The sequence below is a fragment of the Hibiscus syriacus genome, unplaced genomic scaffold, assembly GCF_006381635.1.
Source record: "Hibiscus syriacus cultivar Baekdansim isolate YM2019G1 unplaced genomic scaffold, ASM638163v2 tig00111769_pilon, whole genome shotgun sequence".
In the NCBI taxonomy this organism is placed as follows: domain Eukaryota; kingdom Viridiplantae; phylum Streptophyta; class Magnoliopsida; order Malvales; family Malvaceae; genus Hibiscus; species Hibiscus syriacus.
In genome coordinates, this window is record NW_024063172.1 from 1318006 (window position 1) to 1334864 (window position 16859).

Genomic DNA, 16859 nt, shown 5'->3' on the forward strand with positions numbered 1-16859 from the left:
CTGTCGTTTGATCAGTGAGAAATTGAGTTATATTATTTTTATCATTCTTCTTGACATCCTCATCATTCAGATTTGAAAGAAAATACTTTGATGTTGGTTAACCGAAGAAAGTATGAAAATATGTTTGATAGGAAAATTTTAGGTGTTTTTTTTCTTTTTACATACATTTACCAAGAAAAAATAAACGACATTAAAGATTTAACGATTGAGTGATCAAAACGAATTAAATTTAAAAGTTTAATCATAAAACTATTATTTTTTTAAATTGAGTGACGAAAGCAAATATATATGTAAACTTAAGTGACAAAAATAATTTATGTCATGAAGTATTAACAAATTGAGTGACACATGTATACCTATAGGTTTTGTCTTTAATTGTTCAATAGGTATATGTTTAAAGATAATATTTAAACATTTTAAAAGAATCTAGGGTAAAAATCACGGGCAAAGATAGAAAAATTTCACTATGAGAAAATAGGAATTACAACTTCTCTCAATCTAAAAGGAGAAAACAATAACAATTCTCTCTTGATAAAAAGGAGAAAATAATTCTCAAGAAAACTCTCTAATTTATCTAGTATTGGGAGAAAGTTAGAATGATTTGGGATGGATTTGACGCTAAATGGGTTAGGATATTTATAGTTGAAGCTTAAGAACTAATCTTATAAATACCCTAAAGTTTAGAGACTAAAAGAGCAATTTTTCCATACTATTTTCAACAAAACATGCTGCCTAACTTGGACCAAATTAGCCGCCGTTAACTTGGACTTTCAATCTGCAGCCGCCGTGAACTTGGACTTCCAACGATACAGTCAAATATAGTTTTTGATTGAAATCTCAAGTATTCATAAGGCGGTAATTATATTTTGACTGTGTACTTATTAAATTCAAATAACATTATTGACAGCTTAAAATCAACAAATTTTCACTATAATATTCGTCTTCGATGTTTATATTCGGGTAGTGTTTTATTCAATGTAGTAATTCATACCATTCTAAGTCGTACATCATGCATTACATACCACCTATTTTCAGTATCACAATTACGTTCACGTGATTTCACACTTCAATTCTTTATTGCTATAATGATTTATCAGGGAACTCGCCTCAAAGGAGGCTGATAGGAACAACTCTCACCTTCCTTCTGCAATGCTCTCCCTGAATTCAGTAATGTTCACCGGAGACAGTATCGGTTGATCATCTGCACTAGTCTTTTTCTTGCTTTTGATGCTACTGTTGCCATGATCCCATATTTCTGATTCTTCTTCATTCATGAAGTTGCTTGTTATGTCCTTGTAAACCCAGTCCGTTACATAACTTGGTTTTGCTGTAACATTGCTCACTTCAGTATCTCCGGCCAGCATACCGACAACAGGGGACATGGGCGGTCGCATCGACGGCGACGTCTGAGTGCATAAAAGCGCCACCCTCATCACTCGGAGAGCTTCGTTTTCGTCGAACTCCGCTAATGTCAGATCGAGCAGGCTCAAGAATTGGCTATTTTCATACAAGGTCCAAGCCTAGACACATTGTAGGAACAAACTAATTAGTAATTACCCGACAGAATCGAACAAAAGTAGTACAAATGGGAAAGATATATCTTTCGGGATTACCCATTCAAGAAGATAAATTCTGTCATTTTCTAAGGTATTATCACAGTTTGGTCTACCACTTATAATCTCCAAAGCAACAACACCGAAGCTGAAGACATCGACTTTCTCCGTAAGATGCCCGCGCATCGCATACTCCGGTGCCAGGTAACCACTTCAAGATGATCACATCGCATCAGTGAGTAATGTTCGAGCTAGTATGGCAGGACTGATGAACAAAAGGGTTGAAAGTTCTTACATTGTTCCAGCAGCACGAGTGGTGATGTGTGTTTTCTCGTCGTCATAAAGTTTTGCCAATCCGAAATCAGCTATCTTCGGGCAGAGCTCTGCATCGAGCAGAATATTGCTTGCCTTGACATCCCTATGAACAAACCTCGGCCTTGACTCTTCGTGAAGATAAGCTAGCCCCCTTGCTGTTGATAAGCAGATATTGAAGCGGGTTGGCCAATCAAGATGCAAGTCATTTTGTCCTGCATTTATAGTAAATGAATCCCAAACAGTTGTTCCATTAATCCACACCAAAAAAGAGCATGACATTATTACATTCTAATGTTCTCGTACCGAAGAGTGTCTGATCAAGACTTTTGTTCTCAAGATACTCGTAAACGAGGAGGCGTCGTTTTCCTGCAATGCAACATCCACGTAGTTGGACAAGATTACGATGCTGCACTGCTGATATGGTAGCTATCTCAGTGAAAAATTGTTCTTTCCCGTATTTTGTTGCTGCAGAAAGTTGTTTCACAGCTACAACTCTGCCATCAGGAAGTGTACCCTAATGCACACTACAATTTAGTAACATTGTGTAATAAATCATCATTGCATGACAAGCTAAAGCCATAGTTTACCTTGTATACAGGTCCGAACCCCCCTTCTCCTAACTTGTTCGAAGGGCTGAAGTCGTTGGTCGAAGCTTTTAGCTCGGAATAACTAAATGTGTTTGGTCTAGGGTTGATGCCAAGAAGCACTGCAGAGTCAAGTAAGGCAATTAGTAGGTTGTAACTGCAAAATATGATATGTGTTATACGATAAAAGCCGATGTTCTTACATTCCTCGTCGTCGTCTTCTGTTATTCTCTTCATGCATATAATTGAAAATATAAGTATCAAAGCCAATGCTACAACAGAAACTGTAACACCAGCAATCAATGCTGTGTGGTTCTTCTCTTTAGGATTTTCAGGCGGTATCCCACTGACATTTGGTGTGAAGTCTGAGAATCAAAAGAGATTTGTTTGAAACAGAGAACTGAAGATAAGTCCATGAAGATCACTTAATGATTCACAAGAGTCGACGTCTCTTACTTGGAGTAACGCTAATGGCCGAAATGGATGGACCGTAATAACCTTGCTCTGGTGTGCAGCAAGTCCCCTTACCAGCCCAAAACAGGTGAATTTCAAGGTGGTTTTCAGTTACATTAACAGGGAAATCCATAGTTATTGCTCTCAAAACACCGCCAGTCCGCTTTGATATATCGAAATCCCTTAATTGACGAGTTCCCTGATGAAGCATTAACGAAATATCATGCAATAAGTATTTCTAAGTGTAACATTATAGACAGCTTAGAATGATATGAATTTCTAAATGAAGCGAAATATTACCTGAATATAAACGTCGAAAACACGCCTTCCCTGGCTCTTCCAGGACAGCGAGGCGCGGGGAAAGCTGTCTCTGCAAAGAACAATCTTGCGGTATAGTGTCCATTCTGAAGGCCTAGACCATAGTATCTGAGTGATCCAGGGGATATCCTTGAAGCCTGATACAGCTCGGGAGTGTTGGTCCTCCTTATTTGCGATAAGGTGTTTTGCACATACTGTTGATTTCGTCTATCTGCAAACAAGCCTACATTGCTAACCGCCCATTTCTGTGTGGCGATCACATTAAATGCTGCTGCGCCCAGAGTGCTGTTTTCAGCATCAAACGGTTTCCCACTAGACATCATCTCTCGTCCGCCACACTTGATCGAGAAGTTCGCATCTGCAAATGCCGACATCGAAATGTGTTAGCAAAGCATAAGCATTGGTCTTGATTAAATGCTATAATTAAGACCTCAAAAACAGATACTGGTTCCAAAGTTTAAGGAAGTACATCGTGGAGGATTTCGATTGCACGGGAAGCTTCTTTGAAGGCATTCTAATCTTGGTAAAAGCCTGAGTAATTTCAAAACAATTTCTTGATTAGGAACTTCAAAGAAAGTGCAGGAGAGGAGAAAACAGGGTGCTGCAGGGCCATAACTCACCTTTTGCTTGAGCTGTTAAATGAGAAGTTGTTGGCCACAAGGTTCCTACATAAAATTTCCATGAAACAAGTTCTTATAAGTATTGATTAGCAATTGGACCTTGGTTCCTTCTTTAAAGGGTGATATCTACAACAACGAAGTGACCGGTTTTACAATACATACAGTTGTAAGCCTGTGTTTATCCAAGAAGGCAAGTCCCCTGATAGAAAATTGTACGATAAATCTCTGCATAGCGAAGTATGTCAGCAGACGGTAAGTATGGAAGACGACGTCGACTACTACGGCTAATATGACATAAGCTGGTGTGACAGTGATATAATGACTTGCATAGTCCTAAGAGAGTCGCTCTTTTGGCTGGGAATGGAACCTGATAGACTGTTACTTCCAAGAAACCTGGCCATTCCAACACCATGAATGAAGGGAATGATGTCAAGTGAAAACCATAAGCCTTAAGCTAAGATTTTTCAAGTCTTGAAGGGGATGGCTTTCATATATTTTGTTGTGCTTACAAGTATTGGATAGAATTCATAGTGAACAAAGCAGTTGGGATTGTGCCTGTTAAGTTGTTGAAACTCAAATCCCTGGAACAGAAAGCAATTTGGAACATGAAGCAGGCAAAAATATCTCATATTATTGAAGCAGTTAACTTTTAATAAAACTTACAGCTTTTGTAAAGATTGTAATTCCGTGATGTAAGATGGAAAAATACCATTGAGCATGACATTTCTTAGAACCCTAGAGGAAAAATAAATATGTTAATTATGTAAATTCAGAAGGAATTAAAAAGAAAAGAAAAAGAACACAAATAACTCACAAGTCATTCAAGCCCTGCAGATTTCTAATGAAATCAAGAGAAGAACTCCCATTGTATATATCTCCGATTCGCCTACACGATATACGAGCACAATAAACAGTACATGTAGAAGAAAAACGTACGTACATGCATGCATGGTATCTCTACTTACAAAGTAGTCAATGAGGGTAAATTGGCAAGACTGGATGGTATTGGTCCTTCAAAAGAGTTCCCTTGAAATCTCCTGCATAAACATTTGACAGATTGATACAAAAAATATGGGCAAAAGCTACATCCTTCCGAGTCTTGAAGATTAACCAAGATGACTTACAATTCTATAAGATTTGTCCAGTTATTGCCAATAAAGTCTGGTATTTTGCCTGTGAATGGACTGTCAGATGCCCACCTGAAATTGAACATAGATTACCGTTAATAAGGGAAGGTAGTAAGGATTTAAATGAATCGAGCTTGAATGAAAAAAAGTTGTATTTGTGTTTGTTTCTTTATTTTTGAACCTTATCATGTTCGGTCCGTGTTCGTTTATTTACTTTTTGATTTATTCGTGTTCATTTGTTTAATGTTTGTGAACTGTTTAATGTTTGTGAACATAATCATTTAACATTCACACATATATTGGTTTAATGTGCAGAAACCAACACTTTCTTTTAATATTTTTACTTGCAAATGCTATTAGTTCTTAAGTTTCTTAGGGTTCACAATTTAAACTCTAAAGTTCACCTTATGTTCAATTTAGTCCCTAATTGCATCAGTATTTGAAATGTGAAAAATAAAAGGAAAAGTAGAACGAGTAAATGAACTTATAAAGAGTTGATAAATGAACCAATAAAAATGAACTGAACATATCTTTGTTTGTGTTCGTTTGTTTATTAAATGAACATTATACGAATAAATGAACATTATACGAATGATTTATGAATAATTCGTCCATCGCTATGTTCATTTACACCTACGTAAGGTAGATAAATTGCAGGAGTAGGAGACAGAAAGGGAAATAAAATCAAGACGTTGGTGTTTCTTACACTTTTTGCATCTTAACAAGATTAGCAAATGTTGGGGGAATCTCACCACCCAAACCAGAACTGTCAATATATCTGCCAAATCCATAAAACAATCATTTTCACAGGGTAACCTGTAAACACAATCATGTACATCCCCTACAAACAACTTACAGTTCTTCGAGGTTGACTAAATTACCAAGTTCTGGGGGGCAATACTCCAGAGAAATTATTATTACCTATAGACCTGCATGAGATTGATCCACATGATTATTTTGAAGAAACTTAAAAAAAAACATGAGTTTTTTGTTTTCCAATTCTTACAGCAAAGATAGCTGGCGAAGGTTTCCAAGCTCCTTTGGAATCGGTCCAGAGAAATTGTTGTGGGCGATTGACCTTTACAAATGAATAATCCAAATAATTAACAGTAAGAAAAATGAAAGATATACATAGAAATCAGTAAGAAAAATGACATTGATCCACATGGTTATCGTTGTTTACTCACAGTGACTCTAATCTAGACATATTTCCAATGAATGATGGCAAGGGACCAGAGAAGTAGTTTTGATCAATATTCCTGCATTCACCAAGCAATATAAATAATTATAATCACACACAGTTACTGAATAAACTAACCTTTTTCCATAACTAAAAGAAGAAAAAAGAAATATTGTGACTATTTTAAAATCTCTTACAACAATGTCAGAAAAGGCAAATCCAAAAGCTCCCTTGGCATCCCTCCTTGTTTATTTAGAGCATATACCCTCTTGTTAAAAGTGTTTAAAACATGTAAAAAAAATCGATAGAAGATGAAACTAGATTATCGATAAAAATATAAAAAAAACTAAAATATACGATAGTAATGATCATACAGTCGAGTAATGTGGCAAACAGTGGCACGGTTGAAAGAACAGTCGCATGTGATAGCGGGGTTATTGAGAGGATCCTCGAACTCGTTACTTTGGGTGAGAGCATTTCCAGTGCATGGTTCTCCACTTATGTTCCATGAGTCTGCTGCTTGTGCATCCCATTGTTGGAAGATTAACAATTGGTGAAGGAAAAATAATAATTGTTAGTTGTATTAGTTGTTTTTATTTAAAAGCTATATAAAAGTATGAAATAATAATATTGTTATTACTATTTATATTTGTTAAGGTTTCGTCTAATTTCATCCCTAGTGACATAAATAGAGGTGTGTTCGTTTATTATATTCATAAACAAGCTCGTTTATCTATTCGTTTATTTATGTTCATGAACAAACTTGTTACTCAGTTTTCCTTTTCCTTTTTTTACATTTTAAATATTAGTGATGGTAGTGATTAAAATGAACACATAATAAAAATTAAAATTTAAACTATGAATTTTAAAGAGTTTAAATACTAATGGTGTGGTTTTATCATTTTGATTTTGCTTGAAACGGCAAAGCTAAAAATTGAACATATAAACCAACGCTAAACAAACATATTCGTAAAAATATAAATGAGCACGTTCACGAATGACGAATATTAAGCGAATATGTTCGTAAACAATAAATAAATGAACACGAAAACCTTCAAAAATTTAAATATCACAATTAAATGAAAATCCGTATGTGAACTTATAGTTTATAATCCTTTATATTCTTTTAATTTAATTTTGATTAATTCGGAGTAAGTATAATATAATATATATTCTAAGATAACTCTCAATTTTTTTCATAATGCTTACGTCCATGATATTCATGGTGCTCGAACTTGAATCTTTAAAAAATACCAATAATTCTTGATAAAAATAAAAATATAATATTAATTATTTTTATAGAAAATTTAATTTATTGATAAAAATAAAAATATAAAAATAATTTAATTTAATGATTAATAAGATAAGATAGTTTACTATCTCATTTAAAGATTATATAAAAAGCACGAACTGAGTGATCTCAGTGACAAAATTATTGTAATTTTTTGAGGTCCCGAATTCGAGCATCAGGAATGTCATGGGTGTAAGCGTTTAATATCAAATATTGGTTGAATGTTATATTTAAACAAATATTGTCTCATATTTAACGGAGATTAATAAAAGAGAAATTTTGGTCTGAAAAATAGAGAGGGTAACTTAGTAATTTCCAACTAAGATGGTTGGCAAAATTTATAATCGTATATATATATTTAATCTAATTATACAGGCTTCAGGAGTTTCAACGTACACATCTACAAGTCAAAACCAACAAGTCTTAAAAAAATGTTTGACAATTGATATGGTGGGGACATAGTCTTTTAAAGAAGTGTCAATTGATGGTGTGATTATATTAAAGAATTGTCAATTTATGCTTTTAAAACATATTGACAAAATTTACATGTTAAAATAGCAATGGATATCCCATAGAAATTCCCAATATGAAATGATGTTTGATTGATATAAAATGTTTGTTTTTAATAATTTTAAGAGTAAATTATACCGTCACTGAATTTTATTATTTCTTTCTCTTATTTTCTTCACTCAACTTTTAATTTAATCAATTTGCTTACTGAACTTTACATATTGAATCATTTTGCTCACTATTCCGTTAACTATTTAACGGCGTTATGATGTGGCACATGTATCAAAACGAAGTCGTTTTGAAAAACTCAAATATACTCCAAAACGACATCGTTTCGCTGAGTAAAATAAGAGAGAATAAAGTTAAGTGACTCATGGTGTAATTTACCCTTTTTCCTTCTCTTCTTTATTTCCTCTCCGTTGGTCACTGTCGACTGCCGTAGAAGGTGGTTGTTCGGTCCCAAAATTCATGGCTCGGTTCGTCTCGACCCCGAGTCCGAATCTAGTGGTTGTTTCACCAGAAAATTTTCCAAAACCCGTGAATTTGAACTGAAATGTTTCGATTTTCTCACTTTCAATCTCAAATTTGAGTACTTCGGAGCAAGTTATGACAAAATGGAGGTTGGATTCGGATTCAAGGTGTCGAGACGAAGTGACCCATCCCATTTTAAGACCGAACGACCACCATCTACGGTGGTCGATGGTGACATGACCACCTTCTGTTTTTATTTTATTATTTTATATTAAATACTAATAAAAATACCACATCATCAGATGTTAGAGAAAAAACGGTCGAATGAGCAAAATGGTTTGATTGTAAAGTTCAATGAGAATTGAAAGTTGAATGAGAAAAAAAATAGTATAGTTCAGTGAGGAATGGTGTAATTTATCCTAAATTTAACAACTTCTATGATAGAAGAGAATGTTGTTCCATTTAGATGATCTGAGATCGAACAACTGCATCTGTAAGGTGTGTGTACGTTATCAATGATTAAGAAAATTTTTAAATATATATTACTTTACAATCATTTTAGACTATTTAAAAATATAATTAGTTATTAGTTTCACGTACAGATTTATGCATAAGTATATGAAACATGCATATTATATGGTTTTATCTTATGAGAGAGAGAGAGAGAGAGTACCTTCGGAAGGATCAGTGGTGGCATTCTGAGCATTAGTGGACTGTCTGCATGAAAATAAAAGTAGGAAGAACAAGTAGAGGAAGGAGGACATTTTTATTTTATTTATTTCGCCTTTACAAATGTTTCTCATCGCCCACTTATATAGTTATATTAGCATCTTCTTGTACGGTTGCACCTAGATTTTTTTCTTCAACATCGTACCATAGAGTGACACGTGCAGATACCTCTCTTCTTAGGCTTGGTCAAACAAAATAACTCGTGCATTAATGACCACCACAACCCACCATGTTATGCAAAGACACTACTTGAGAATGTTACAGGTTACGTGACAATATAGATTGTCTAAAAACAAAGTCATCTTAAAAATAAATTGTTATTCACGATTCGAGTGATATTAATAATAAAAAGATTGTTGTTATCTTTTAAGAATTCGATTCAAACACCATAAACATTTATTAGAGGTAGGAACGCTTGATGTAAATTGATTGAGAATTATATTATCTTTAAACAAATACTACATTATACTAAGAGATGAAACTAGGCGTGGACGATCGCCCCCTCAAAAGAAATTAAAATTATATATATATATATATATATATATATATATATATATATATATATATATATATATATATTCTATTAAAATTTTGTTTTCATCCCCTAAAAATTTTATAGGTTTATTTCTTCTTAAAATTTTATAAGTTCGTCACTCTTAACTTGAAATTTTGTGTTCGATCCCAAATTAATATAAAAACGATAATATTCCATTATTTGTCTTAGTAATTGAATAGATTAATAGTATAAAAAAATGTATATATTTTTTTAGAAAAAGATTGTTTCATCCAAATAATAGTTCTATTTTGAAAATTTTAAAACTATAAATATATCATAAGTGAATAATGTTTTATATTATGCAAATATATAGAGATTTGATGATTTGATGGATGTAAGTCACTATACAATCTCAATTATATATATGCCCGCAACATATTACTGTACGGGCAGAAACAGAAGTCAAGGTTGATTTGAATGCGGGGCATCGGCTGACAGCATGATGATGGAAGGGTGAACTAGGACAACCCAATCATGCTATAGAAAGAAATCATCGTTATCAGAACGGATGAAGCAGGGGTGAATACAAAATTTTACATTAAAAAGTCGAAATTATAAAATTGGTGGGTGGATGAAGCCTCTTGGATTGAGAAATATACTGGCAGAGACAGATACGTTGGAAATAAAGTAGCTGACTTTATCATGGAGATCGAACTTGGAAGATACATGAGCTTAAGAAGGTGATTTCCGAAAGACACTGTTTACCAAACTAAGAGTATACCCCTAACCAGATGTGACACTGAACATGGGGAGGACAGAATCGTTTGGGGTTTTGCTATTCTCGGTGAAATCAGCTTTCAAAGCAATCATAAGATCAAATCTCTTGAACCAGCATGTCCAAAATCTGGATTGGGTTTAGAAAGTAAACACAACTGAACGAATTAAATGCTTCATATGGCTCAGTATGCTGAACAAATTAAACACAAACGAGGTTCGATTAAAGAAAAAGATGACCCAGGCTGATAAGTGCAAGAGCTGTCAGGGAGCAAGCGAAACGATGGAACATACTTTAAGACATTGCAGAGTTGCAAGGAAGGTGTGGAATGAGACTGAAGCTAAGCTTCATGATGATGGTTTTACATCCATAGAGTTTAAGGATTGGTTAAGAGGAATTGTCAATCTGAAAAAATGAATAGTGAGGGGATAAATTGGGGAACACAATTTACAGCAATCATATGGGGACTGTGGAAAGCAAGAAACGAAACAGTGTTCAAAGACGGTAATTCCAATGCAAATCAAATCCTTCAATGTAGCAACAAACTCACAGCAGGCATCAACCACGCAATAAAAAGCATCAATAGAAAAATTACCAGTGAACCCAAATGAGTAAAGTGGAGAAGACCGCTGAGAGGGCATTAGATTCTAAATACCGATGGAGCGTGTAAAACTAGAGGACTGATAAGGGACGAAAACGGGAAATGGATACACGGCTCCGTGATTAACATCAACAGAACAACGAGTGAAATGGCTGAAATTTGGGGAATCAGGAAGGAATGATCCTTGCTAATTCGATGGGGGCGAGAAATCTGATTATTGAGACGGACGCGAAATGGGTCATTGAAACCCTGTAAAAGGAAGAGTCGGAAGACATGCACAGGGAAATTATCATTAGAGATTGCAAAAATATGATGAAATAATGATGGGTCTCGGAAGTAAGACACGCCTGGAGGAGGGAAGGGAATCGCTGCGCCGATTGGATAACAAACCTCGCTTTCATGAGAGACAAAGGGACACACTGGTTAGAGTAACCACCAGATGAACTCCAGGCGTTCTTACAAGCAGGCAGCCATGAGATTGAATTTCTAAGGTGGTAGACTACAAAACATAGTTGTTTTTGTCATATGTACCCAAAAAAAAAATTAAATAATGAGAAATTAAAATTTGAAAAAAAAATGATTGTCCCCATCGTATATTCCTAAACAGTGGGCGAGGAGGTGATATCAATGATTCGATGGGAAAGGAGTGTCGAGGGGTCATCAATTTAAAGAGGATCTGGGTTCAAGTGTGTGCGAGAATCAGAGCTATGTTTTAGGCTTGATGAATGCTATAATATCAATACCAACAAGATTTGGGTAGTCTTCGATGTTGAAAATGTTATCTCCAACTAGTTTATTAAGTTCTTCGATCAGGGACGCAGTCAATTCCAATTTAAGAGGGGTAAAATATAATTAATCATAGAAAATGAAGGAATAAAAGTATAATTAACTATAGAACATGAGAGAGAAAATCAAAATAAACTAAAATCTGAACCCTAATTTAATATTCTCCCATATACTTCATTAGTAAGTTTAACCACTCCAAATTATTTGTCAAATTAATTTCTTTAATTTTTACAAAAGCTTTCACTAAACTTTTTATTACCAATTTACTATCTTCTTACTTAATTTGGGTCCAGTTAGCTCATAAAATCCAGCCTTCACTATTTCATCTCCTTCCCTCTCCCTACTTCAATTCCTAATTTCCCCCCATTTCTGCCATGGTCAAAACAAATGCAAATGACCAGCTCACAAGTCATCACAAAAGACACAGATAAAACAAAAGCTAGTTTTACGATTAAACACACATTTAACAGAATTTGGTACATCTAAAACATTACGGGTTCCTACAACAATAACTTTTTTTTGGATCAACACTGAACAATTATCATAAACTTCAAACAGGCAACAAATTTTGTGCAATCAAAACATAGATGACACTGGAATATGATAATAATCTTCCTTTCAGCACACAACACTCCGTTATCACAGCTTCCTCCACAAAAAGGAATTTCAGCTACAAATTTGGCGGTCAGAAATCATCATATGTTTAACAGTCTTTCTTGGATTTGTCCATTGCTCTAGGAGCTGTATGACAGAAAATAGTGGTTAACAACACCAAAACATCGTGTTTCATCCGGTTATGCTTCAATAGGCAAAGTGAACGCGGGGGATATACACTGCTCGTTCAATAGACCCCGGAAATTGTATAATAGGAGTGCAAATCATATGCATACACCCAGATCCCCACTAGGAAGTGACATGCAAACAAATATATTGATGAATTTGATAGATTCTGCAGGAGTTCACTAAACATAATCTACTTACCTAATCCAATCGCATCAGTACTCTTCATGATTTTCAACCTCTTGCATGTTTCAATGAACATCCTGCAACAATATCAAACTACAGTTCAGAGGTTGAAGGTAACCTGTGTGAAGAAATCTCAATCTATAAGTTTAAATTATGCAGCGCTTATATACCACATTAATTTAAGTATTAGCAAATTCAGTCTAGAAAGATACATTCTGCCCATCCAATTTAGGATTTACAGGAAAAGAAGCATTTGGTAAAATAAAAGGCAAAGGCAAATAGTAATTTTAAGTGAATGAAGCTTACTCCCATGGAACATCCCCGACCAGCATCCAGTCACCATCTTTATCTTCGTATGTAAGCACATATTCTGATCCATGAAAAAGATCCTTCAACTTGCTCTCACTCAAGATTTCTTTCCCGGGAGAAGAGTGAGCCCCATATTGACCTGAAATCGTGATAAAAATGTGATAACCAGATCTATGTCAATAGTCGGAAGTTTTCTTTTACTGCACATTGCTTGCATCTACAAGGCAACTAGTGCAGCTTACCAAGGGTGAAACAGCTGAACATCTTCTCCAGAGCAGAAGACAGTTCCCGATAGGTCAAATACATTCTCAAATCTACCTTCCTCAGATAAGGAGCTCCGTCCATACTGACCTTGACAAAAAGAGCAGCAGGCCCTGGTTTTCCATCAACTTCGTCATTGTTCTTTGATGAAGTGGCCAGAGTTTTAGTCCTAAATGATCTCACTGGAGGCCAACCAACAACCTGAGCCCTGTCAAAGATGGGATGTCATAGGAACAACAAAAAAGGTCAAGATATTCATAAAATTCCCTTGATCTCATCAAAGCTTAAGAATCCTCCCTGAAGCTAATTATACTTACTTAGCAGCAGGCGCACTGCTGCTGTTGTTAGAAACACTGGTTCGGTTAAGATTGGTTCCATTAGTGGCACAAGGTTGTCCTTGTATAGCATTTGCAGGCACATCTTTCTTTACGGATGCTTGAGCTACAGAGTATTTTCCATGTGACAGAGGTTGCAGAGATTGAGAGTCCAGACCAGCACCATGGAACATCCAATTTTTTTCAGTGTACATAGTGCCTTTCACCTCGGAGAATCCATCCATGGTGTCGGAGAACCCCCTTTTGTTTCCAGCAACAACACTTTTCTGTGATGACGAGCAGATTCCATCTTTAGAAGGAAGTAAAGGAAACAGTGCCTTCTCATCAAGTTTCCCCGAGTTCAGCAAGCAAAGCTCGGTTTTTCTCTCAGGGGACTGGGATCCTGGAAGACCAAGCCTCAGTTCAGTAGCCTTCAGATTCAGATTATTCTTGTTACGCTCCGATAAGCTGGTGACACTAGAGCTGTCAACCGAAGAAAAAACTGATAATCCAAGATAATTCCAGTCCTTTATCTCCAAGCCGTTTGGGGGAATACAGTCAACAGGTGGAGAAGAAACACTACTCTGCCCTTCCTCCTCCACATCAAGCAGTGGCGGAGACATCCGAACTCAAATCTTCTCAAAACTTTCCACTTTAAACTAGATATAAAAAACAAAATAGATATCACTTCTGTAAACCTCAAGAATAACACCTTTTAAGCCAAATTATTTGAAAGCACAAGATAAAAACCACAATAAATTATAAGTCACAATCTATTACAAGGATGTCCAAATTAAACAATCAAAAGTAATCATTATCGTCAGTTCCAGGTGAAAATCCACCCATGCATCAGCTGTTTCAGAACCCAAAACATCATCCATGAAACACACTTGAACCCATTTTTTTTTCAAACAACTTCAGCTTAACATAATTGGCCAATATGTGTCATTTTATTGCTTTTAAGGGCAAAGCCCTCACTTTCTAAAGCTGAAAGTAAAGTGGATAACCTTCATTAAAGCATTCTAACACTATACAACTAAATTACACACCAAAAACAGAGTCCAGTTTTTACAAACAAACAAAAATCTTACCAAAAAGAATAGTGAAAATGAAACAAAACATGAAAAAGATAATAATCTTTTCCCCTTCCATTTTCTTCTGTTTTACGGGCAACCAAACAGAAGGAATAGATAATTTCACAGCAAAAATGAAACGGGGATCTTAATGTTGATCTCAGGCAAAGCTGGAAAATATAAAGAAAAACAACAGACAAAAAAATGCAAACCTATGTATATAAAAGAGAAGCTTACAGCGTAAAACTGGGTAGAGTTGTATAGTAGACAAAGAGAAGAAGATGGGTTACTGCTTTCAAAAATTGCAGGCGAAAATGCACGAACTGCAGAGTAAAATAAAAGCAGAGAGAGAAACATAGATAATAAGCTTAAGACCCTTCTTCCATTATATGCAGAAAGCAACAATTGCCATTAAAGAAACTCGAGAAGTCCCACCAATAATAATAAAAATAAAAATAGAAGAAGGGGCAAAAGAGAAAATAAACACAAGAATGGGGGCAGGTTGGTTTTTATACTGCGCCAATCTAGGGTGGGAAGGTAATCTGATCCGACGGCTGATTTTGGTTTGGAGATGGAGCGATCTGGACCGTTTGATTATTCCCAGAAGAATTTATAAATGTAAATGTGTCGCTATTCCAGGTAGCATTTCAAGTAAACTGGCTTCGATTGGTTGTTGCTTTCTAGTTCAGTCTCTGGGTTTTGTAGGCGTGAAGTGTCGATTTCACCCTTAATATATATCCTATTATATTATTTTACATAAAATTCAAAGTATAAAGTATATAAATGGACCGTTAATTTAAAAAAAATACGTGATTATAATATATAAATAGTTAGATGATTATTTTATAATTTTTAATAATTGATGGATTTAAAAAATAATATCTTATAATCAAGAGACTATTTTATAATTTTTAATAATCATAAAATTTAAAAAAATAACATCATATAATCGTAAGACCACTTATATATTTTATTGTACATAAAATACGATCGAATGAAAATCTAGGAATGGCAAGTGTCCAATATGTATTTTTTAATTATACATAAAATACGATTGAATGAAAATCTAAGAATGGCAAGTGTCCAAAATGTAATTTTTAATTATTTAAATTTAAATCTGTTTATAATTTGTAAATTATTTAATTTTTCAATTTTAAATATTATTATTTAAATTAAAATAAAAACTGGATGTTATTTTTTATATATATTTAAATATAAAATTATAGTTTAAGTTTTTAATCATATTTCAAGTATTCGTATTCACACAAAAATTGAAATAAAAATAAATTTAAAAAATTATAAAATAAAAGATTCAAACAATAATTCTAAATCATGTAAAATATATTAAACATAACAATTAAAAACATATAAAATATTTTATCAACAATTAGTTGATAACATAATTTGTTGATAACATATATTTTGAATCATATATATTAGTGTTTAGTGTGATATAAAACGACAACATTTTGGTTTGAAACGTAAATGGGAACGGTAATTGATGGTTAAACGAAAATAAGATTATTGTCGACCCAAAACTATCAAAATTCAACCACTCATTACTCCTTTACACAACCTTTGTAAGACATGTCTATGTGCCATAGACATAATCATTAACTTTGTTTCTTGTGACATCCCAATCTCACCTTGATAAGCTTTGAAGATTCTTTAAGATATGTAGGACATATTATGGGTAAGTTATAAGTTTAATTTTTATATTCTAATTATTTAAATCATTAAGTTAGAATTTATTATTATTTTATATATTATATGCAAAGTATGACTTGGTAAGGTTTTTTATTAGTTTGAGGGTTTTTTTCATGCTAGAAAATAATACATAACCTCTATTATAAATCTACAAATCTATAACATTAATGACTAAATCGTTATATTTAAAATATTAATTAGAAAAATAAACTTTTATTTAAATATAAAGGTTCAATTATATAGTTTAACTAAAAATATTTTTTTTGGACAAATCTAAAAATAATTTTAAGGAAACATAAAGTGGGCATTATTAAGAAAACTTAAGGATATAAACGAAAATAAGACTAATGCTTAGGGTTAATTTTGTTCATATCCATATGCTTAAAAGGAAAATGAAGAAAGTTGTGGATAAAATAGAAA

At 34.0% G+C, this 16859-nt stretch overlaps 1 protein-coding gene and 1 pseudogene across 1 annotated transcript; both read right to left on the minus strand.

Annotated features, from left to right (window-relative positions):
• Window positions 1–1133: 1133 nt before the first annotated feature.
• Window positions 1134–11063, minus strand: LOC120169810 (annotated as a pseudogene).
• A 1367-nt stretch (window positions 11064–12430) lies between these two features.
• LOC120169655 (auxin-responsive protein IAA9-like) lies at window positions 12431–15112 on the minus strand. Its single transcript, XM_039177760.1, has 6 exons — window positions 14970–15112; window positions 13663–14318; window positions 13327–13553; window positions 13082–13223; window positions 12791–12852; window positions 12431–12550 (listed from the first exon to the last, which is right to left on the minus strand). The coding sequence occupies exons 2-6, from the start codon at window positions 14280–14282 to the stop codon at window positions 12513–12515; spliced, it is 1089 nt and encodes a 362-aa protein (XP_039033691.1). The 5' UTR covers window positions 14283–14318; window positions 14970–15112; the 3' UTR covers window positions 12431–12512.
• Window positions 15113–16859: the final 1747 nt, after the last annotated feature.

What these genes read in the sequence shown, in the direction of transcription:
- LOC120169655 (XM_039177760.1), bottom strand. Translation starts at nt 14,282, where the DNA reads ATGTCTCCGCCACTGCTTGATGTGGAGGAGGAAGGGCAGAGTAGTGTT. An exon ending in AGCAGTGCGCCTGCTGCTAA is followed by an intron (nt 13,554 to 13,662) that starts GTAAGTATAATT and finishes CATCTTTGACAG; the next exon opens with GGCTCAGGTTGTTGGTTGGC. An exon ending in GTCGGGGATGTTCCATGGGA is followed by an intron (nt 12,853 to 13,081) that starts GTAAGCTTCATT and finishes ATATTGTTGCAG; the next exon opens with GATGTTCATTGAAACATGCA.